Source organism: Gouania willdenowi (assembly GCF_900634775.1).
Source record: "Gouania willdenowi chromosome 24 unlocalized genomic scaffold, fGouWil2.1 scaffold_320_arrow_ctg1, whole genome shotgun sequence".
Taxonomy (NCBI): domain Eukaryota; kingdom Metazoa; phylum Chordata; class Actinopteri; order Blenniiformes; family Gobiesocidae; genus Gouania; species Gouania willdenowi.
In genome coordinates, this window is record NW_021144848.1 from 4703739 (window position 1) to 4729574 (window position 25836).

General features: G+C 38.9%; 1 protein-coding gene across 1 annotated transcript; it reads left to right on the forward strand.

The window, feature by feature from the left end:
* Positions 1–128: 128 nt before the first annotated feature.
* On the forward strand, positions 129–25592 carry LOC114458242 (zinc finger protein 846-like; the record flags this gene model as incomplete). Its single annotated transcript, XM_028440600.1, has 5 exons — positions 129–475; positions 3950–4105; positions 10760–11075; positions 12539–12801; positions 24549–25592. Coding segments are annotated over exons 1-5 (2049 nt in total), but the record flags the coding sequence as incomplete, so codon positions are not given.
* Positions 25593–25836: the final 244 nt, after the last annotated feature.

A 25836-nucleotide genomic window follows, 5' to 3' on the forward strand; every position in this document is an offset into this window, starting at 1 on the left:
GAAACCATAAAATAAATGTGAGTCGTCAATAGTTTTTACAGCTTTGGGGTTAAGAAAACAAGTTAAGAAAACAAGTTAAGATGCGGGGAATCGTCGGCCATATGTGGCAACCAGTGTCCCTCAGACACAAAGAAGTAAAATGGCGGACAGATAGTGAAGTGTTCTCTGAAGCTGCTGAGGATTGTAAAGGACAACTGGAAACACAATGGACGCTAACGCACCAACGAGTTGGACGACTGTCGTCAAACAAGAAGAAGAAGAAGAATGGAGAGAACGGAGAGAACAGAGCTCAGTGAAGCTGACAGACATTAAGGAGGAAGATGAAGGCTGCAGGAGGAAAGCTGTGCTGGAGGAGCTTCGTGATCATGACTATGTGTGGGACAGAATATTTGCTCCAAATGGAGAGAAAAGCCCCGAAGAAGAAGAAGAAGAAGAAGAGTTTACGTCCAGCGCCACAAACCAAGTGAAGGAAGAGGTAAGAACCCTGTGTCTGACGTCACATTAGCTTAAAAAACCCGCGCGCATAGATGCCGTAGTTAGCGAGCGGCCACGTGGTTTCTCTGAGGCGTAATTACTACGACTTTATTGGTTTTATGGCAGTTATCAAACTAAACAGTGTATTACCGCCACCTACTGGTTATAAATGGATCAGAGATTAACAGGACCATAACTAGCATAAGGAGTTAAATATTAATAGTAATAATTCTCTGTGGGAGAACCACTTCCTGAAACTTTATAGACTTTTACCCTCTCACCATTCTGTGTTTGTTCTTCTAGTGAAATGTCTGTATCTCTGACATTTAGCCATAAACTCTATCATGTGCTCAGCTCAACCACGTGTTCCCACAGTTTGTTTTACTTTATTAAACATTCTAATTCATTGGGGAAGTTTTTCAAAATGTCATGTATACGATTTTACCTTTAACTAATTTTAAAACAAGTTTAAAAATGTATATTTGTGTATAAATAATTTTGTTAGACACAGATTCACATTAAGGCGGAGTTAATCATTTATGTTGTTTTAGATTATTTCAAATGTAACATTATCTCTGGAGATAGAAGATGGAAATGATGACATTCCACTTATTTATCAACGTAGGAGTCACATTACATGAGAAAAATATATGGTCCGTGGTTTCTGTCATTTTTGCCAAATGAACAAATGTTATCATCAATATTGAAGCGTAGTCTAAGTAGTTATTTAGAGGAATAAATGTCATTCATAATTTTAAAATGTATTTCCTTGGTTTTAGGGGGAGTTTCAGATATAGAGATCTTAGTTTGCTAACAGAATGTTCATTAAATTTATGTAAAATGTCATTTTGTTTGGTTTACCTGGGAATGACTTTTCAGTGAAAGATTTTCTTATAAAGGAATTTTTACACTCTTTATCCCACATAAAAATACCTATAATTGAAAGTGGAGCCAAATGTGGTTGAATATGATGTCATTATATTTTTTGTCAGAAAGACGAATTCTCAAGGACGTGTTTTTTGTAGTTTTTTTTTTTTTCTGCTGTCAATGGGTTGAAGTTGTGTTCGGTGCAGAATTGATCATAATCCAATAAATCAGTGTTTTTCAACCACTGTGAGATCGTCACGTGTGCCGTGGGAAATTATTAAATTTAACCTAATTAGTCTAAAAAACATTTTGAAGTGTCTATATGTACGGACAACCCCCTGGTGCTATTCATACGGCTGATGACGTTACTGGAAGTCACATGACCATTCCGTACGGTTAGGGTTAGTTAGTTCGTTGCGTAGTTTAGAGTTAGGGTAGGTGTGCTCGATTATAGAAAAAAATAATCACGATTATTTTAGTCATAATTGAAATCACAATTATTTGTCAACCAAAAAGTTATTTATTTTTGTACAAAAAAACATAAAATATAATCTTTAAACATAAAATCTTTCAAATACTAAAATAAAGTATGTTCACTTTTGCACAAAACAAAACACTTGTTGTACGTGATGTCTTTGCTCATCGTCAGCCATTTTGTAACTGATCCAAACCATTCAACCTTTAACATGTTCAGCACTACCGCTAACCCATTTACACTTTTTCAACACTTTTTCAACCCATTTACACTTTTTCAACATTTTTTCAACCCATTTACACTTTTTCAACACTTTTTCAACCCATTTACACTTTTTCAACACTTTTTCAACCCATTTACACTTCAATACTTTTTCAACCCATTTACACTTTCTCAACACTTTTTCAACCCATTTACACTTTTTCAACCCATTTACACTTTTTCAACCCATTTACACTTTTTTCAACCCATTTATATTTTTTTCAACCCATTTACACTTTTTTCAACACTTTTTCAACCCATTTATATTTTTTTCAACCCATTTACACTTTTTAACACTTTTTCAACCCATATACACTTTTTAACACTTTTTCAACCCATTTACACTTTTTCAACACTTTTTCAACTTATTTACACTTTTTTCAACCCATTTTCACTTTTTCAACTCATTTACATTTTTTTCAACCCATTTATATTTTTTTCAACCCATTTACACTTTTTCAACCCATTTATACTTTTTTCAACCCATTTACACTTTTTCAACACTTTTTCAACCCATTTACACTTTTTTCAACCCATTTTCACTAGTGACCCCCCCCGGGCGGACGTCCGATGATCGAGTGGCACAGTTCTAACTCATCACGTATATTCCCCCTCAGTCCCCCTCCCCCTCCCCCCAGGAGATAAAGAGGACAGAGAGGAGGTGAAAGAAGAGGGTGAAAAGAGACAGTTTCTTCTTTAGGTCAAAACAACCAGTTCTCTGGTATCTCCTGATTGTCGTGAGTGTTGGAGGTGTGTGCGTTTATGGTGTTTGTGTGTATGAATGGATGTGTATTGGGTGTGTATGTGTGACTATGTGAGTGTGTGTAGGCATGTGACTGTGTGATGCCTCTGTGTCTGAGGGATAAGATGTGTTTTGGGAAGCTGACCTCGAGAAGAGAGCAGAAAACATGAGACAGCAGAAATGAAAAGTCTCAACTTAAAGCCTTAAAAAGAATAAGGTCTATGAGTAAATATGTTAATAAACATAACAATTTTGCCCTGACACCATTTGAAAGTCTGAACAAAAAGGCCGTAGAAGTGTGGCGTGCAGCGCGTTTCCAGAGGGACACTTTAAAGAGAACACCACAACAATGAAGCCTAGACGTGTAGGAGTTAAGACCAGCCCTGTGCAGCTTAAAATCTGATGTTTCTTTAATGTCCACGGTGGAAATGAACTGGACAAGAGCCACGCTGTATGTTAGCTCTGTTACACTAATTTAAGTACTTGAAGAACACGACATGAGAAGCTCTATAGCACGTTTTCACCTGGAGGAGGAGGAGTCAAAGTCGGCTTTTTTTTCAATTGAAGTTATGTTCCAAAGAAGGCTGTTACTACCTTTGTTTAAAAACTTGTACATTTTCAGTTCACATACTTCTTCCATTAGTGTAATAAAGGATACTGAACTAACTACAATTAATATATATAAATAATGTATATATTTATACAGTGCGTGGACACAGTGAATACAACAGATATTTTGTGAAAAAAAACATGCATCAAAATACATTAATAATCGATTTAGAATCAAATCGAAGCCCCTTGAATCGTAATCTAATCATAAGGTGCCTAAAGATTCCCACCCCTAAAATCAACACCACAAAACGCCAAAACTAAATATTTCTTTCTTTCTCCTCGTCCTCCTCTGCACCTGATCATTCATTCTACGTTTTTTTTTTTTAATTGGTCGACTAATCGCTACGTGTGCCATAGTCTTGGTCAACCGACCATTTCCTTGGTTAACTACAGCCCTCGATACTACAGTATATATAAAAGCTATTATTATTGTTAGGTTTGTTTTTATTCCCACATATTTTGGGATCAAGCCTGATATCAATGTTTTACATATCACACACTTTTCTTTTTTTTCCCAGGAGCTGGTGGTAAGGCAGACCCTCAGCAGACTGCAGTCCAGACTCACTAAGGCACTTTCACGACGACCCTTGGACCTGGATTATTTAGAGTTTATCTGCAGAAGTGAAATGAATCACCTCACTTCATTCTCTACTCACACAAACTTCTTGCCAGCGGTAAGTTATTATTTTCCTACAGGTTTATAGATTCTTACTATATAATCGCTTGCTTAGTTAAAGTTTACCTGTAGTAAAATGTGTATAACAAAAATATTTATTGTATTACAAATAAGCAAAACATATGCACATTTTTATTAAAAAAAACACATGAAAAGGCATATTTTAGAAGGATTTTATATCATCTGGCATAAACTATAGAGAGCTGCCATTTTGGATGGGACATGACGTACTTCTGTTGATCGGCCTGTCACATTAAGGTCCAGTATTCTGCTACTTTTCATCTCCATTTGTTCAAAGAACTTCAACGACATAGTATTTGAGGTTTATTTTCCCAAACTTGCCTGTTGTCTGGAGTTTTAGCCTCTGAAAAGTCACTTTCAGAGTGCTCCTAAAAACAGGCTGTTTTGGGGCCTTCATGCACAGTGTTTTCGCTAGCGCTGTTGAACGTAGCGGCCTACTATGTTCCGATTTTGATCCCCGATGGAGCAATGGCGCCCCCTATGTTGTCTCTCGAGCAACAAAGGCGGGCGTTTTCTGTTGTTTATTTTATTTTTTTGAATCGGTACCGTCGTAATAATTGTTGCACACTTGGACACAAAAACCACTTCCAGGCGTGCACAGGTTGTTTAAACTCTTTTTAATTTCTGTAATTGAGAAACACATTCATCAATTTAATACAGGCGATCTGCTCGGATGCCCCTGTCTTTACCCAAGGACCCCTGCCACCACTTAGCTGCCCCTGATGCTGCCTCTGTACGTACTCTGCTTCAACCAGACGTAGCGTGTAGCGCACATGAAGCATGTTTATAACTTAACAGATCACTCTACATCCGCGTGCACGGACATAAATACCGTCTGATTGAAACTGTTGGGGCTTACAGAGACATCATATTCATTCTGGTCGGACAGATTTGGGGCGCGCGTGCGTGTGTTCAAATATTACTGCAGGTCCCACATAATAACTCATAAATTTAAAAAGCGCGTCTTGGAATCAGTCTTTTGAATAAAATGTTATTGTCTTTACAGTGTGTGTGAGTATTTATTAGTGGAGGACCTACTCCATGCATGAGTAACTCTACAACAACATTCATCACCACCAATTCAACAAAAAACTTTTAGCTTTTAGGCTAGAACAAAGATTAGCAAAAAAAAAAACTTTAGCTTTACTTCGCTAAATTTGGCTCGCAGTTATACATTTTTAAAATATCCACGCCAGTGGCACTCGCTTGCGTGCCATGCAATCCCCCTATGCTGTGAAACATTCCTGGTGAGAACCCTGATGCACATACATGAGTGGGCGTAAACATGCACGCTACTTTAGGGTGTGTGTTTATCACAGCAGCAGGAAATCGTAAACAGACTCCCTTTCTCTCCTTACTCGTCTGACCACAGGAATATTCCATTTAAGACAATAGTCTATTGTTTTATCTGACCGCAACGTTGCATTAACTAAACATAAACACGTCAGATCATTCCATAAAGGTGATACAAGGTGGTATAATGGATGCTAAAAATGGAACCGTTGTTAGCGCTCTTTGGTTTATCTATAAACTGAACGTAAAGATATTAACTGTGATATCAACCTGCCATTGCTGTTTGTTTTAGCTGTGAGATAGTTTGAGAGGGAGGAGCTCACATTCCTATAGGGTAGAATGAGCCAGGATTGTCAGGAGGAGGAGTTTCCACATTGTGATGTCACAATATTTGGAGCTGGCTTTTTACAAAATGTGGAATAACAAGGGAGGGAGAAAACAGAACTTTTTATACTTTGTCCTTCTGAATGAGGCTAAAGGAATGTATATCACTGTAGCAAAACCATCAGAAAGTGATTTTTTTCATCATACTGCCCCTTTAAATAAATAGTGCATTGTGGGAGGTAGGGGCGTAGCCCTAACCCAACTCAGCATGTAAAATTAGCCTAACGGACAGAGCTGTTGTTAGCAGCAGAAATGAGGCTGAGTCGTTAAGTGTTGGAAGTGTTGAAAACTGCGTGAAAGGACAACTGTTCATTGATTGGAGGATGCGCTGAGGGTCAGCACTAACCAACAGGTAAGTTCTCCTGACAGTTCATCATTTAGCCGCAAGGCAAATTTATTTGTATAGTGCATTTCATACACAAGGCAACTCAATGTGCTTTACATGATAAAACATTAAATAGTTTAAAATCAATAAGAACATTTAAAATCATCAGTAAAATCAATTAAAATCATCAACAAACACGACATCATCAACATGACCATAAATCTCTCTCAATCATACACAGTAGAGAAAAAAAGTTCCTTTAACTTTGATTTAAAAATGTTCACATGTGATGCTGACTTCAGCTCTGCTGCAGTTTGTTCCACTTCTTTGCAGCATAACAACTAAACACAGCATCACCATGGTTACTGTGAGCTCTGGGCTCCACTATCTGACCTGTGTCCATAGATCTCAGAGACCTGCTGGGTTCATACCTGACTAACATCTCACTGATGTATTCTGGACCAAACCCATTCACACATTTATAACCAGCAGCAGAACTTTACAGTCTCCTCTGAGGCTGACTGGGAGCCAGTGTAATGTGTTCTGACCTCTTTGTTCTGGTTCAGACCTGAGCTGCAGCGTTCTGAACCAGCTGTAGATGTTTGATGAAGACCATTACAATAGTCCAGTCTGCTGGAGATAAAAGCATGGACCAGTTTCTCCTGATCTTTCTGAGTCATTAAACCTTTCACTCTGGAGATGTTCTTTAGGTGGTAGAAGATGTTTTTGTGATAGATTTGATCTGATGCTGAATGTCAGATCTGAGTCAATCAGAACACCAAGGTTTTTGACTTGGTCTTTACCTTCTAAAGATCCAGACTCAGATACTTGCTGACAGCAGTCCTCTTTTCCTTGTTACCAAAGACAATCACCTCCATCTTGTCATGGTTTAGTTGAAGGAAGTTTTCACTCATCCAGCAGTTTACTTTTTCTAAGTAGTCACACAACACCTCAATGGGACCATAGTCATCTGGGTTCAGTGATAGATATAGTTGTGTGTCATCTGCGTAGCTCTGATAATCAACCTTACAGTTGTGTAAAATGTGTCCTAAAGGAAGCATATAAAGGTTAAACAGAAGAGGTCCAAGAACAGATCCCTGAGGAACCCCACAGGACATTGGTAATCTGTCAGATTCAAAGTTTACTATGTTTACAAAATAACTTTGATCCTCCAAGTAGAACTTAAACCATTACTTTAACATTTAGTCCAACCCATGTTTACAATCTGTGCAACAACATTATATGATCTACAGTGTCAAATGCAGACTTAGATTCAATAGAATGAGAACAGATACTTTTCCTGAATCAGTGTTTAACCTTATGTCATTGATCACTTTGATCAGATCAGTTTCTGTGCTGTGATGAGAACCAAAACCTGACTGAAATTTATCAAATATTTTGTTGAATGTTAAGAATTGACTCAGTTGGTTGAAGACCACCTTCTCAATGATCTTGGCCATGAATGGAAGGTTCTGATTGGTCTATAGTTAGCCAGTATAGAGACATCCAGTGTTCTCTTTTTAACAGAGGTTTAACAGCAGCTACTTTCAGGGATTTTGGTACGGTGCCTGATTGGAATGATCAGTTAATTATCTGACACAAATCAGTGATAAATAACTTTACAACAGTTTTAAAGAAGTTTGAGGGTTTTGTGTCAAGGCAACACATTGATGGATTCAGCTGCTGAACAGTTTCCTCTATTGTTTTTGGGTTCACTGTAATAAACTCTAACATTGTAGTTGACTCCTCCCTCAGTGGTTGAAGCTGTTCAAGCTTTTTGTTATTTTGCTTCTTTGTTCTGGTGTTTGACCTTATTGATTGTATTTTTTCATTGAAATTTACAGCAAATTCATTGCATTTTCCAGCTGACAGTAATTCAGGGGCTATCTGATCTGGGGGGTTGTGAGCTTTTCAATTACAGAAAACAATGTGTGAGAGTTGTTGACATTTTTGACAATAATTTCAGAAAAGTATTGCTGCCTTGCTTTGAACAAGCCATCATTGAATTTTCACAGACTTATTTTGTATAGTTCTAGATGAATTTGGAGTTTTGCTGATCTCCATTTACGCTCAGCTCTTCTACAGTCAGATTTCAAATTCTGCATTATCTCAGTCCTCCTCCAAGGTGTTTTCTGTGTGTTTGGTTTTCTCTTAGTTTTGATTGGAGCCACCACATCTATGACATTACAGACTTTTCTATTATACTCATCCAGAAGATCATCAACTGTCTCAGCACTCAATGTTGGTGTCATTGCTATGGCTTCCATAAACTGTGCACGTGTTGTCATTTATGTACCTTTTCTTTAAACCCACATAACTAGGGGGAACAGATGTTACAGTCTCTAGGTCAAAAAAGACACAGAAATGATCAGATAGAGCTAAGTCTCTTACATCAACAGCAGAGATATCAACACCTTTAGAGATAACCAGATCCAAAGTGTGACCTTGAGTGTGTGTCGGACCAGTCACATGTTGTGTAAGACCAAAAGTGTCCATTAAAGCATACAGTTCTTTGGCAGTATTGTCCATGTTATTGTCTACATGAATATTTAAGTCACCTGTTATTATTAAAAAGTTGTATTCAGTGCATACAACTGACAGCAGTTCAACAAACTCATCCATGAATTCTCCAGAATATTTTGGGGGTCTATAAACGACTAAAAACAGAACTCTTGAATCACCCTTCAGTAAGAATGACATATATTCAAAGGAGATAAAATCACCAAATGTTATTTCTTTGCACTGAAATATTGATTTAAAAATGGCAGCAACTCCACCACCTTTCCTGTAAGTACGACACTTATTGAAATAAATAAAGTCTTGTGGTGAACTTTCATTGAGAATAGTATTACTGATACCATCATTCAACCACGTTTCATTAAGAAATAAAAAGTCCAAGTGATGTGTTAAAATAAAATCATTAATTAGTAGTGACTTGTTAACAAGAGATCTAACATTAAGAAGAGCTAATTTTAAAGACTTTACTGGAGACACTGGTGGACTTTTTGGATGACATGTTATAGGAGTCACATTTTTATCTCTATAAAGCTTTTTGTTTTTCTTTAATTTAACATTTTTCCCTGCGTTACCTGTCACCACAGGAATTAAAGAAGCTGCATTAACTCCATAAGGCCCTGACTTTTTCTGGTTGTTCCTAAACATAGAGCTATTGCAGTCTAGACCCAGCACACATCAGACCTGTGTCGCTCTAAGATGAACACATCTGGCCTGAGGAGAAGAGTGATCCTGGACCTGGTATCACTGAGGAGGGATGGGTGGTGCAGATTGGTTCTTTAGAGGAGATAAGATGGGACCATGGTGGGGTAAAGGGTGGGGTGTCAGTCTTGTGCCAGCTAGAACCAGCTCGTTCATCTGGGCAGTTAAACCCAAGAAGGCAGGGGTAGGAGAGAAGCTGGATGAGGTGGAAGTAGGTGAATTTTGGGGTGAAGCAGGTGGGTCCTGAGATGTGGGGGTTGGGTTGACCTCTTCATTTTGGTGATTTTTATTTCTTGCTGGAAGCTCATTGACTCCATGTTCTTTCCTTGTTGTTTTGTTCTCTGATGGTACATGTTGTCCTCTGTCTTTATCAGAACTGATAGCAGTGTGACTGGTGAAGTTAAATAAGTTGGATGTGAAGAGTTTTACTCCAGCCTTGTTTAGACACAGTCCATCTGCTCTAAAAAGATGACCACGTTCCCAAAAAATCCGAAAATTTTCTATAAAATTTAGTGAAAGGGCAGCACAAGCTGAAGATAATAATTTATTCTAAGAATAAATCCTTGAGAATTTCAGATCTCCTTTGTGGACTGGAGGTATCTGGCCACTGATGAACACTTTAGGCTGTAAACAGCTCACAGTTTTTAGCAGATGGGTGAAATCCTGCTTTAACACTTCAGACTCCTCCTTGGCTAAATCAAGGAAATAATAGAGAACAATCTGGTGGGGGTGTGGTTAGTGCCACGACACCCCCCCATAGTATCCCCTGTAGGCAGAAATGTAGTAGTGCTCTGAACACGTACGTTTACAAGCTGCATTGAAGGACTTTCAATGAAGGAATTCTGTCACGACGGCGTCTGATTTCAGACGTAGTTTTGGCTTTGTGCCCATTAGTTTAGCACATTAGCTTAGCCCGCAGATCCCTACTCATAGCAACTTGGCTTGAAGCGGTCCTCGCTTACTACCGAATCTCATCCCAACGGAAACGTTTTCAGTGTGTATCCCGTACGGATATTATGGAGCCAATGTCTGGATAACTTTGGCTTAGTGTCGTTATTTGGCTCAGAGACGCAAAGGAAATGTTTGTGTTGTTTCTTTTTGTTATAGCAACCATTGTTCAGAAACAGTAGACAAACGGAACACTGTTGCCTAGCAACAGAAATCAACGAAAGTGTGTCATATCCTAAAAATGGTGTCTCTTCATAGTTTATGCCCAAATGTATGATAGTTCTAAAAAGTCCTTTTAATGTGTTTATTTTCATAAAAAGGTGCACATATTTAGTTTATTGGTAATACATTAAACACATTTTGTTATTTAAATTTTCACTACAGGTTCCCTTTTAAGTTTGTGTCTTTATCTATTGATCTAGATATCTTCTATTTCTTGTAAGGCTCAACAATGTTTTTCTTTAGGTACTTAAAGACCTTTCACAGCTTGTGACGCTCATTGCCATAAAATTGGAGGAGAAGAGAAGCTCAGTTGTGCTGGAGAGAAGTGTTGGTGGAGGAGGGCGCCTGAAGATGTTGGTGTCCAAAGACTACCTTCACAGTTTGATTAAAACTGGCCTGACCATCCCCTGCATCTCCAAACTGCTTGGGGTGTCGATAGAAACGATCCACCGTACGATGCAGCTTTGGGGGTTCTCGGTAAGGGAAGTCACCAGGACAACAACTGATGAAGATCTGGATGGATTGGTCTCTGCCATCAAGCAGGAGTCGCCAAATTTAGGTGCATATTTTCTCTCATTTATTTATTTATTTTCTTGAAATGTTTGTTATTTGGAACAAACATAACTGCAATGTCAAAGATTTTTGAGGATACAATTGACCCTTAACTCATTCAGTGCCAGCCATTTTTGAGCATTTTGACTGATTTTAAAGACATACAGAATATTTTCTACTATAACTATCTGAAATCACCAGATTCTGAAAGATTGAAGTCTCTACTTTCATAAAAAAAAAAACATTTGTTTCTGGCTCGTTTTGTTCTTATGTAATCAGTCGTTGAATAGAGCAAGTTTTACACAAATCTTCAGTTTCAGAACAAAAAGCTGAGAAAAAAAGCCTTTTTCTAAAAAAAACCCTAAAGCTATTTATTTTGCTTTAGTGACAACTCTAACATCTGAACATTGTTTCCTTATATAAAACATAAAAACACATACCAGGCTTTTGATGATAAAACTATTATTATTTATCTATCTGGGTCAGAGTTAAATGGATTTCTTACTGTATTTTGGCGTTCCTCCAACGTTCTCTCCCATCAGTCTGCACACACATAACTTCCTCTTCCTCCCTGACATACAGAGTGTCACTGCGTTCCCTGTTTTTTTATGGTTTAACATATTGTTACCGGTGAGAATGTTTTTGATGATAAATCATAAATTATAAAATATCGCACATTCCTAACACACAGTACATTCATGTTTCTCAGCAACTGTACAAAAGTGCATCAAACATGACATAATGAACAGAAATATAGAAAGAAGAAATAAAAAATAAATGTCAATGTATAAGGTAGATCAGTCTAGGTTAAAGACATTATAAAACAGTCAGAATTATATTCTTTAAATTAATCATTTATCAAATTGAATGTGTGGATAGAATTTTTATTGATTAATTTGATGATTCTATGTAATATTTACACCCAATGCTGAATGCTGTAAAGTGTGGCTTAGTTTTTTTTGGAATTGGAATGTAAATTAAAAAAAAAAGTTTTGGTTGCGACATCATTTCCGAGCGCCGTCTTCGCCAATGGTTGCCAGGTTGGGTGTTTTCCTTGCTGATTGTGTGATTTAAAAATGTACTTAATGAACAAACACTGATTGAAGTTGGGCCGTATGTGAAAATTGCATAATCGGTTTATGGGGGTGGGAATTAATTTCTTAACAGGAAGTTTTTCTGTACTAAAAAAAAAAAGGTTTCATGTTGCTTTATCCTAAATGTTGTCCTGTCATACTTTAAAATTAATATTTATTCTAAACTAATGTAATTGTACTTGTAAAAAAGTGCTTTAAACGGGTTTTAATTTGAGAAAAAAGGGTCGGAATACAGCCTTTTTTCAAAATAAGAGCGTGAGCCCATGTGACTGTTATCATAAGCAGTGCTCTGCCATAAAGTGTCCTCACACTGTTGTGGATTTTATCTTTTGGTTTGTGTGAACTAAAGTGCTGATAGTGAAGTGTTCCTCTAAAGGTGCTGAGGATTGTGAAGCCGTCAGGACAACTGGAAACACAATGGACGCTAACGCACCAACGAGCTGGACGACTGTCGTCGAAGAAGAAGAAGAAGAAGAAGAAGAAGAATGGAGAGAACAGAGCTCATTGATGCTGAGTGAGACGGACAATGAGGAGGAAGAGGAGGATGATGAAGGCTGCAGGAGGAAAGCTGTGCTAGAGGAGCTTTGTGATCACGACTATTTGTCCAACGCCGCAGATCAAGGCTCTGTGAAGGAAGAGGTAAGAACTTAGGGTGTACTCACACTGGCAACCAGGGCCGTTCCTAACTTGCTCTGTACATGTGTGAAACCATGGGGGGCCATTGTCTGGCCTGCGTAGGTGTGAACTGCACCAGAGGGGGGTTAACGACCCGATGGTCCTGCTAGAAGAGGTGGTCCAAACAGCGTGCTAGACTGGCACGGTTGGCCGCGCATGCACAACTCGACTCGACCCGCGCAAAATGTGATGACGTTGGTACCGCGCGACGCTTTACGGTACATAAACATCCACATTCCGCAATGATAGCGGTGTCAGAAGTGCTCGTTAGCTGATATATATGAACAACATCACAGAGAACTCATGGAGGAAGAGGACAACATGACCATCAGGACTTCTCTTTGTTCAGCCGACAGTGGGACAGTAACGGAGTGTAGCAGCTCATCATCAGGTCTATCCGGGTATTTCCGAGGGTATAAATATACATATAAACACATATTACTGGTATATTAACCCATAGAAACCAGAAAAAATGGAAATTGGACATTGTACTGCTGCTAATGTATAAATAATATAAATATATATATATATATATATGGTGTTTCAGTGTTCTGGGACACATACTCACTAACTCTGTAGAATGAAAACAAACACAGTGTCTTGAGGAGCAAAGTGTAGTGTATTAATTTATTCATCTAAATGTAACCATAAACAGAACATCACAAATACAAGCCCAAATAAATGAAATGTCTGAAAGAAAGGTAATAATTTTCCAAACAAAAATCAATAAGCCAGAAATAAAGTGCAACCTTTTGCAAAATGTAACATGAACCTTAAAAACAAAACATTTAAACATTGGAAGTACAAGGATGGGAATATTATGACAGCAGAACCTGGAACAAGACTGTAAACTATTTATTTATTTTAATCTTATTTTATTTCTCTTCTTAGGTCGTGTCGTGTTAGTGAACATGTGATAATACCAATTATCAGTATGTGGAGTTCCTGTTAGTCCTGCACAACTATAATGAATTGATCAGAAATCTACATGTGTCCTGTTCTCAAAATACCAGTAATATGTTACACATTTACAGCCGTAAAATGTCCCATTTCTATATTTTTTGGTTTATATGTGTTAATATACCAGTAATGTGTTTATATACATGTTTATACCCTCAAAATTACCATGGAATTTTGGGTTTTACTCAAATAGTTTCTCCAACAGTTAAATCTACACATTTATACTGTATATAATGCACATACAGGATGATGTGTAACAATAATCAGTAAAATTAACTGTAAACACATTTTGTAGAACTAAATATAAAGTTATGATGTGAACAGAAAGAAAGGAAGACGAGCCAGATAATTATAAACTTTAGAATATAATACAATCATAACTTTTAATCATAAATATGACTCTTCTCAAAACAACTAACTTTGATATCTTTGTCACACAATATCTAAGCTTCCAGTGAATAATTTACAAAAAAAAAAAAAAGTTCACTAATGGTGACATTGAGATCTCAATGTCACCATTAGTGGTTATTATTATTATTATTATTATTATTATTATTGTATGAAGCCAACATTACTGCAGCTCTGCACATCATTGTTGTCCTGTTAAAATATTTTTATACAAAGACTTAAAAACAATCTGAAATTAGTGCTGACTCAAGTAAATCACCTTTATTATACATTATAACAACCTGTTCCTTAAGTCTCTAAATTATTGAAACAATTAAAAACATCTCCTAAAAAATAAAATTACAGAACAATAAATAATCATTTAATATACATTTCAATAAATAAGTGCATCCCATTCTGTCTGTTGTCTGTAGAAGTGATGGGTCTAGACCTGATGATGAAACTAGGATCAGCTCATGGTTTTAATGTCCAGGGAGGGGCGTGGCCACTCTGTATGGACTTAAAGAAGAAGAAATAAAAGAAGAGTTAGATAATGTCATGTTCATCAAAAGGAAAACTGAAAGTGATGGAGATAAATATGATCAGATGGACACACAGACACACAGAGTTTAAACAAACACACAAATAATCTGTCCTAAACTGTCTCACACATTAAAATCATCTATTTACACTTATATTAATGTACACAAAGACTAGCTCCACAAAATCAGAACGATATTTATTGATCCAGAAATTAAACTGATCTTACCTTTATAGGCTCAGTTTCCTCCTTTGTTTTTAAATCCATTTGAACCTCCATTAATGGTGTTTTTATCATCAGAGAGTCTTTCATTTTTAATAAATCCACCGTTATTTGGTCTGTTTTAATCTTTCTTTCTCACTCACTTGGTTCTCTCTGTTCCTTGGGTCGATTTCATCAAAACAAAGCAGCATCTTTAATGTTTCCGTTACGTGTGAGTAAAATTACCACAATGTACCGACACTGGCTGTAAAGAGCAACTTATTATCTTTCATAAACTGGTGGAATTTCTCCGATAGAACAAATATGAGCAGAGTTACAGTTATTTAAATTAACGTGATGATGTGTTTCTCTGTGGGAACCGAGTTGAGCTGGTGATCTCGTCCGTTCTACTGTGTCAGAAAAGGGACAGGGAGGGGGGGATTCCTGCTGTGAGCTAGGAATGGCCCCAGTTACCAGTGTGAGTTCACCCTTAGAAACAAACTTTCATTATTTTCTGCGGCACTGATGACACGTCACTACCTGATCCTTTCATGGGTCAGATCCTTTCAGCGCATGAGCGTAGACTACGTCACTTTCTTTACGACAAAGCTGCTGTAAACTGATCCTACGACACTTGTTAAATATTTAGTAGTAGTTCACATGTAAATATGTGAATGTTTTCTGGTGTTTTTAATTTATGCTAAACGTAGGAGTTGTTCATCTAATAGTCTGAACTTTTGTTTTCATTAAAGCATCAAAATAATTAGTACCTTAAGCAATAATATTGCACAGATGTAGTGGTTTATTAATAAGTTAACATTTCTATCCTAAACTAACCACATGTTTAAGACTGCAACTACGACTCAATTAAATCAACTATTAAAAGCGTTGGCAACAAATTCAATTATCAATTTGTTATGCGATTTGTTACTGACGGTGATGCAGAGAAGTTTGATTCACCTGCAGAGCTTTGTGTGTGTGCACAAGTGTTTGTGTGTGTGTGCACGAGTGTTTGTGTGTGCAGGAATGTTTGTGTGTGCGTGCAGGAATGTTTGTGTGCGTGCAGGAATGTTTGTGTGCGCGTGCACGAGTGTTTGTGTGCGCGTGCACGAGTGTTTGTGTGCGCGTGCACAAGTGTTTGTGTGCATGCAAATACCCCTCTGAATCTTGACCCAAAATACAATCCTATAATGAAATCTGTAACATCTTTGTGTATTTAAATGTAAAAAAAACCAAAAAGCTCAATAGTCTTACTATAAATAAAACAGTTACTCAAATCAATGTTAAACATTCAATGTAAGAAATCATCACATGTGCAGATAATATTTAACGTTTTAAAATGACTTTCTTTAGCCTTTGGAGCTTTCAAAGGAAGAAGAAATAATTTATTTTCCTTTTTTAATAAACAACTGTAGATTTAATGTGCTGTACAGTGACCTTCCTACAGTGCTTGTAAAAGCTCACAACGCAACACAAAACAAAAGCGCGCACAAATACAAACTTCACAACATGAAAGCAGTCTGGTAAAAATTCATTAAGAAGAGTGACGTGTTTTTGTGTTGTGTTGCGTTGTAGCGTTCTTTATTTTGTGTTGTTGTGAGCTTTCACGCCCACCGTACTTTTCTCTCACTGCTCATACAGCATTTCTTCATTAGATGTTTTTCTATTGTTTCAGAAAACAAACCAAAGCTAATTTAATCATCAATTAATTTCTTCTCAACAAATTTCCTCTGAAATCCATTTAATCGAACGCAGACGACCAATTTACTTTTTGTTACTTTGATTTCTTGGCTAAATCCACACAATTAAAAACAGTTGTTTTTTTTAGTTTTTTGGACACAAAATGAAAAATGGAAGTCATTAATTGGCGGTATTTCAGTGCCTCTTTGATTGTGATTGGTTCATGTTTTCCTGTGCTTTTCAAAGTAAAACGACATTAATACAGCCACTGCTGCCTGAGCTGTTAGCTACAACCTGTTTGGTTGAATATCACTGTGATAGACATGCTAATATTCTCTTTCTGCACAAAATGTTTTCTTCTTTAGCACTTACTTGTGACTAACTTCAACTTACGTTGGATGTTGAACAGCCTGATACTCGTGACTAGCACGAACAGAGTTAGAAAAAAATGACCTGAAGGTGGCACTGTGGGGATATGTTTGTTCTTTGCAGGCCTGATTTATTGACTGTTCATGTGTAAAAAAGATACAGTAAACACATGAGTTGGACACACATGGCCTACCCAGAGATGTAATTTTAGAGCTTTTGTATGAGCTTAGAGCGGGTTTGGTTTATTTATTATTACTAGTGACTTTTGATGATAAAACTATTATTATTTATCTATCTGGGTCAGAGTTAAATGGATTTCTTACTGTATTTTGGCGTTCCTCCAACTTTCTCTCCCGTCAGTCTGCACACACGCAACTTCCTCTTCCTCCCTGACATACAGAGTGTCACTGCGTTCCCTGTTTTTTTTTATCGTTTTATCTCACCATCACCACACTATCCACAGTTCCACACATGCTCTGGTCGAGTGTGCGCTGCTGTGAACGTCAACTCTGTACGTAGTGCCATTTTCTGTCTTGTAAACTCCTTTCCTATCTCCCACTGAGCTCTGCTGAGCATGGATGATCTCTCATCCAAAGGTGCGCTGCTACATCCTACATGTCACCTATTTTTTTGCTATCTGGCTCACAGGCCGACACGCAGCGATGACCCGTTTGGCCCGGTTCGTTGATGGTTTTATCTCACCATTTCAACACCATCAATAATCCACTCAGGTCCACACATGTTCTGTGTTAGTATGTGGAGCTGTGAGCTGATGGATACGTCACAATATCACTTCATAGTGCGATTATCTCACTCGTTCCTGCTTCTTCCTCCTTTGTTGGGTAGCATCAGTGCCTAATTTCTCATCTAAAGGTGCACTGCTGCCATCTTCAGGACACAGTTGGTCACCACAACACCCCATAGCTTAGATATTGATGAGGGTGTTTTATAGTAATCCCCGTGAAAAAACGCAAATGACGAGTTATCTCGTCAATTGCACTGAGCGTTTGGATTTGAAATGGTACTGATTGAGTTAATTAATAAATGACTTCACCCGTCCGTGCATACGAATCGACACACATGCTTCATCAGCTGACTCTAGATCAGTCCATCAGATATAAATCTATATCTTTATTAAATGATATCATCAATAATTGTCAGATCAGATCCACACAGTGACTTGTTCACACATCACCTTTTATTGGACAGCTCGTTTTCTAAGAGTTTTGATTGGTCAGGAGACGGGACTAAAGTCCTAGCCAGAGCAAAACCTGCTCTCGACCAGGTTAGTCATTCAGCATAAGTTACCATGGTGATTTAACTCTGTAAGACGTTGGCAAGCTTCATAGTCCAGCACACACTCATTAAATCCTGGAAGTTATAAGAGGTAATCTAGCTTACCTCTTGGGTCGCTCCTCGGGGCGTATCTCAAATTTAACTGCGATTGGTCAATGTGGGTGTGGCTTATTACAACATAACAAAAATAAACAAACTTTTCTTTCGGCTGAATTATTATGTATTTACAAGGTAACTATATAAGAGCACACAGATCACCCATACCAAAATGTGCGCCACTAGGTGGCGCTATTTTGGAGGAAAATGCCTTTTGGCCTGTAACTTTCACATTTTAATCTTCCAAAACTTCATATCCACCTGTTCACAGCAAATGGCACGTTGGCCTGTGTCCTGACGCTCACCCCAATCCCTCCGCGAAATCTGGGGGCCGAGTCGCGCGGGAAGGCTTGGCCCCCTTTCATAACCGCTTGCAGTTGTAGTTATTATTATAGTTAAATTTTATTTTTCTCTCAGTAAAAGTGTTACTGCAGGCAAAACCGTGCAAGGGAGGGTGGATCCTGACCCCTCCGTGTACCTTGGAGGCAAAAACTCACATATGTCCGGCAGCAGGTGGCGCTATAACCCAAGGTCACAAGTTTTGGCTTCATTTTGGCCTATAACTCCCACACCATATGTCGCACATTCAAAAACTTTATATCCACAGATTCAATAGCACTGAATCACCTGGGCTAGGCCACGCCCTTTTCCGACTAGAGATTTGTCGGAGCAAAATTGCGAAAACTGGAAAACATACTACTTCGAACAGCATGAAACTTGGCACATAAAGTCTTCAATAAAGAATTTAGTTTGAGCAAAATATGCGCAAATTAACAAGTAAAGTTTTATAGCTAGCTATAAAAACGCGAACTGGTGCATATCTCGGTCAAAATCAATGCTAACTACACCAAATCTGAGATCCTCGGTTGGCATGTGACTGTGGGGGTATGCGCCAAATTTGAATAATGTAGGCCACTAGGTGGCGCTGCAAATATGAGATATTTATATCTTTTAAATGGCAAGACCAATTTTTTTACCAAATTAGAAAATCTCATATTCACAGATTCCCTGATTAGCACTGAATCACCTGGGCTGGGCCACACCCATTGCTGCCTATAATTGTGGTGGTGCAAAATTGCGAACACTGGAAAACCTACTTTTTCTAACTCCTGCTTATGGTTTTGTCCAATCAGCGTGAGTCTTCAGTTGGACCTGATCTAAAGTTGATAAAAGAATTGTTTGGTGAACATATGTGCAAATGATTAATGAATAACTTTTTCTAGCTAGCTATAAAACTGCAAACTGTTTTATATATCAGTTAAAATAAATGCTAACAACACCAAATCTGAGATGCTTGGTTGTCATGTGACTGTGGAAGTATGAGCAAAACATGAATAATTTTTGCCACTAGGGGGCGCTGCAAATATGGGAAAATAATCTCGTAAATGGCTAGACCGATTTGTATCAAATTTGGTGGGTATGACCCTGGGTCCCTCCTATGGCCGTATCTCAAAGTTAATTGGTCAAAGTGAGCGTGGCTTATTACAACATAAACAGTAAACATTTATTTCAGACCAGGTATTATGTTGAGGGCTGTGAAATTTAGAGGGTAGATATAGAAGAGCACACAGACCATCCATACCAAAAAGTGTGCCACTAGGTGGCGCTATAATGGGTGCAAACGCATTTTGGGCTGTAACTTTCACATTTTAAATCCATACATGCAAATCAGTCACCTTTGAACTTAAAACGGGTAATTTACGTCAATCTTATAGATCCGGTGAGTTTTTTTTGGGGGGGGGAAGGGGGCTGTCACTTGTGACATACAGGGATATGATGGGCTGTTTCCGCACGCTGGTTCCACCCATCTGTTAGCTGATTGGCTGTTGGTGTGTTTCTGTGGCTGAACCACAGACATGAATATGTGCTGAATGAAGACAGCTCCAACTCTATAGAATTATGGTTCAAAACAAACATGTTAAAATTGTGTCTCACACAGATGCACACACACCATCACAAACACTAGACAACACACACACGGAGTGGAGGTGAGGGTGGAGTTCTTCCTGTGTTGGCCTCTCTGCACTGGCTTCCAGTCAGTTTTAGGATTTAGTTTAAGATACTGTTGATGGTTTTTAAATGTCTGAATGGGTTGGTTGTCTCCATCCTACCTTTTAGAGCTTCTGTTGATCCGTGATCCAGGTCGAACACTGTGATCCTCCAATCAAAGGACTCTGGTGGTGCCTATAGCTAAGCGCTAAACCAGAGGAGACCAGGCTTTTGCTGTAGCGGCTCCGAGTCTCTGGAACAGCCTTTAGCTGAATGTCAAAATGGTCCAGTCCATTCATGTTTTTAAGTCATTGTTGAAAACCCATCTTTTTGTTTTGGCTTTCAACACAAGTTGAGCAGATCCCATGTATTTTATTATTATTGTTTTATGCTGTATATCTTGTGACTACTTTTACATTGTATTTTATAATGTTTGCTGTACAGCACTTTGGGCAGTTGTAGCTGTTTTGAAATGTGTTATATAAATAAAGTTGACATTAAGACAACTGGCCACGTTTGCAGCATCATACAGTATGTGGGCCAGTTTTGGTTCATTAACAGACCAACCACTGTCACTTTGCCATATATTTACCAACTGTGGGCCATATTTGTTTTCTGATATTTGGGCCAATGTTAGCATTCACAACATAGGCCACTTAAGGCTCACACCTGTATTGTACGGGCCAGAAAAATGCCAAAAGTGCCGGATAATTGCCAGATGTGGCCCACATCTTTATGCTATCTGGGGAAACGTTAGCAACACATAACCCTGAATTTCCACTGGATTTGTAACAACACAGCTGATAGATTTCCTTAAAGTCGGTGTGTCAATTTCCACTGCATGGTAATCTGCTCCAGCACAGCACCGTAACTGCTGAGTCATGCTGATGCCCTCTGCAGCAAATACACAGTATTTCTATTTTTGCTGGAGCTGTGCTGCAATAAGTTAACAAAAATAAGGCCGTGCGGAACAGGAAGTAGTACATAGATAGAGAATAAAATATCTGGATTATTTTCAAAATAAAATTCTACGTGTTCAAGGGGGAAAACACTGACCTTCCAGGACCTACAACGGGCCCAATTCGGACTCTATCCAAAACCAAGCACCTATTTGGACTCCGGGGACCAGACCTTTTTGTTGATATCATGGTTGGTCTGATTCGCGCACTTTTAAAATTGTATTTCACATATAAATATTGCATTTATCCATGGATGAATCACACATATGTATCATACGATTAAACGTGAATTAGCGAGATTCCCTGAGTCGTTACTGCAACAGATGAGCAGCAAACGGAGGTGGAGGGTATTGATGGAATGCAGATTGTATTGAAGTCACACAGCGGAGCAGTTTTGTTGCAGATACGCATCCAGTGGAAATCCAGGGTCAGCTAGTCGGGACCTGGTTATGAAGTGGATCAGATCTGAGCAAGTTTAAAAGCTCCGCCTCCTGGTGCGCTGCATTACCACTGTTGCCCTTCGCTGATTAGATTGGTACATTTGTTTTTATTTTTTATTTGTGAAGCTAAACACTCCCACACACTGTCTCACACTTTTACTGTCAAATTGCTTTTATCTAAAGCTGCAACTAACAATTATTTTGTAGTCGACTAATCTATAAATAATTTTTTCGATTAGTTGACTAATCACGTTCATTTTGATTGTTTTGAAGCACATATTTTTGAATGTTTGTTTTAAACCGCCAACTTAAATTCTCACCTGTGAAAGTGACCCTGTTGTTCTCTGACAGCGTGTTTTACACAAAGGAAATAAAACAATGACAGGACAAAATAATGCATTTATAATAGTTATATTTTCAACATAAAAATTGATTGCAGTAAAAAATAAATACATTATATAATACAAAGTGCGTGTGGTCTTGAACAACTACTTGTAACAAAAGATGTTACTAATGTGCCTCACAGGTTGTGTTGGTTGGAACTTTAAAGCAACTAAAGGTTCCTGCTGCTTAACAGAAGGTTTTCCTTGCCGCCATGATGAATTCATGTTGGGTGTGGGATACATATGTATGTGTATATACGTATATATGCATATGTGTGTATCCATAAAATGAAGAGTCCGTCCTTAAGACTGCTGTCTTGAGATACCATTGGTTATGATTTGGCGCTATACAAATAAAAGATTGATTGATTGATAAAGAGTTGTGCATGGTGAGGTGTAGTCTGGTTGGAAGGTATGGATCATACTTAACCATAGATATTGATCTCATATCAATGACTATTATATTCAGGATGCTCTATTGGTACTTTAGCCATATGGGGGTGCAAGAACCTTTCCTCATGACAAACTCATCCTAGCGCCACAAAAAGATGTATTAGTTCACAAGTTAAAGATTATATGTTTATCACAATAAAATATTTCATGTAAATTAGCCTCAGCCACTTAATTTTTAACCAAATCCCTTCATTTGATCAAGTGCTAATGTCCATCCTGCCACTGAGCTGTGGAGGCAGTGATGCTTTGGTCAATGTTCTGCTGGTAAACTTTGGTTCCTGACGTCCATGTCAGGAATCAGGAATCAGGATCAGCTTTATTGACCAGGTACAGTTTAGAACAATACGAGGAATTTGACTTGGTAGTTGCAGTGAAAGAAGACACATCAACACACCGGGGCAGCCTTTTGCCGCGCCCACATATTTAGATGAAAAAGGGATCAACAACAGGAGGAGAGGAGGGGTGAGGGGAAAAAAAACTGCCAGTTTGAAACTGATTTCCCTAAACAGAGAAAGCAGTGTGAAACCAGGAAAAAAACCGCCTCTGCAAACATAAATGTAAGCATGACACAGTCAAACAACTCGAGACAAGGCATGTGGGAAGGGTTGGGTGGGAGGTTGGCTGGGGAGGGGGTCAGGTGGGAAGAACAGCAGGATTCCAGCCATTTGGGGACATGGGCGTGCTGCCAATGGGCGCTGCAACCACGCCTCCATGCAGCTGCGGATGGGAGGTGGGGAAAGATGGCCAACGAGGCATTTGAAGTTGAAGACCTGTAGCTGCGTTACTGACAACAGCCAGATGACGTGTGGAAAAGTTCAGCATCAACAGTTCCAGGTGGGAATGCAGGGAAGGAGCGGGGGGAGGGAGTGGGGGGTAAGAGCCGCCGTCTGCAGAAACTCCCTGGTGATAAGAGTTGAGACAACCTTGGCTTTAGCCTTGGCTGGCTGGGGAGCCGAAAGGGAGATAAGCAATGTGATTTGATACAGGCTATGTTAATTTCAATAGCCTTCTGTCCTGGGTCTCTCTGCTGTAATCCAATGAGTGGCCTAGTTTCCACTTCCAAGCCGGGTCTCCAACTTCTCCCAGTTGTTATCCATAACGCGTAGACGATCCAAAAGCAGCTCTTGCTTGCTTTTGATATCGATCAACACATGAGTCTGAGTGTTCAGAGCCCTGCTACATCCTTCAGAAATCACTGGCAGCTTTTCCAAAACAGTCACCAGCGTAGTACGGACTTTTCGATAGATTAGGAAGCCACCAGCTCCGATCAGCAGCATGCCTACTATCATTATTCCAATCATGTAGATGTCCTCCACGTCTTCCACGGAAAGGATGGACAGACACACAACTCGCCACTTGTTCCAAGGGTCAAGGGTGTATCCAGCCGCAAACGTCCCGCTTGGACATGCGGGTTCACCACCCCCGGTTCTTTTTGTCGAAAAAATCTGATCGATAGCACTGAGAGACCAACTAATTAATTCCATTATTCCGGTTTTGGATGAGTTACAGAGAGAGGCTCTTGTTAGGCTCACGAGACCAGACAAAGCAGCAGCTGGGAGAGATAAGAAAGGAAGGGAGGGAGAAACAGAGAGTGCGACTGTCCTCGTCGAGAGAAGCAAGAAGAGATGTTCTATTGTTCTATTGAAGTTGATCTCCTACTGAAGCCTAATGCTATGTCTGATCCATCTTTATCAATCAATCAATCAATCTTTTATTTGTATAGCGCCAAATCATAACCAATGGTATCTCAAGACACTTTACAGTAGAGCAGTCTTAAGGACGGACTCTTCATTTTATGGATACACACATATGCATATATACGTATATACACATCCATATGTATCCCACACCCAACATGAATTCATCTTTAACAGCCACTGTTCTTTTCTAGGAACACATTTAGAAACAAATGTTTGTTTGGTTCCTTCTCTGTGTTTAATCTCTAACTGTTCTACAGGACTCTGGAAGCCAGAACAAAGTGACACCTCAACGTTCTCAGGACCACAAAGCTCAGCCACAACAAAGAAACAAAACTTCAGCCACAGAGCAAAGAGTTGAACAGCAGAGCCAAGCTGGAGCTAAACATACATGTGACCAGTGTGGGAAGGCCTTTAAATGTAAATCATACCTCATTATACATCAACGAATCCATTCTGGAGAAAGACCGTTCATCTGTGATGAATGTGGAAAGGCCTATAGCAGCAAGTCACCCCTCACTATACATCAACGAATCCATTCTGGAGAAAAACCGTACAGCTGTGATGACTGTGGAAAGGCATTTACCAGCAAGTCACCCCTCACTATACATCAACGAATCCATTCTGGAGAAAAACCGTACAGCTGTGATGAGTGTGGAAAAACGTTTGCTGTAAAGCAGAGCCTGAAAAACCATCAGTTTATTCACGGTGGAGAGAAACCTCATAGGTGTGATGAATGTGGGAAGGGCTTTACTGAGAAGGGTTACTTAGTACAGCATCAACGTAGCCATGGAGAATCTAAACCGTACAAATGTGATGAATGTGGAGAGACATTTACTCAATCTGGAACCCTCCGTCGACATGTCCTCATTCACCGTGGAATCAAAGCTCACAGATGTGAACAGTGTGGAAAGACTTTCACACACAGATCATATTTAAAGATACACATGAAGACTCACTTCAGAACAGAGTTGTATCGCTGTGACCACTGTGGGAAAATATATAAACAGAAACTAAATCTCACACTCCACCTGAGATCTCACACTGGACATGAAGTGTGTCCCTGTGACCAGTGTGACAAAGTTTTTACAACATATCAACAGTTAAAATGTCACCAAATCAGCCACTCATCAGAAAGACCTCATAAATGTGACACATGTGGAAAATCTTACAAGTACAAATTTCAACTTAATGTCCACCAACGAGTTCATGAGAAGAATGTTCTCAGATGTGATGAGTGTGGGAAGACTTTCAGCACTTCATCTGTTCTCCACTCACATCTCTGTGTGGATGGAGACATGGAGCAGGAATCATCTTCAGATCCCAGCGACACACGGATGGTGACGACACCTTCTGGTTCCAGTGTTGGACTGAAGAACCTAGAGATCAGGCTGCACAGGATTCCAACATAAACCTGCTGTCAGCTGGAAAATGGACACCAACAGTTCAGGAAGTTGTTGATCTTTGAAGGCGTGGTCTGAAAGAAAAGATCAATACAATGATCAGTTGGAAAGGAAGCAGGAAGAAGTTTCCCTTTGTTCACTTTCT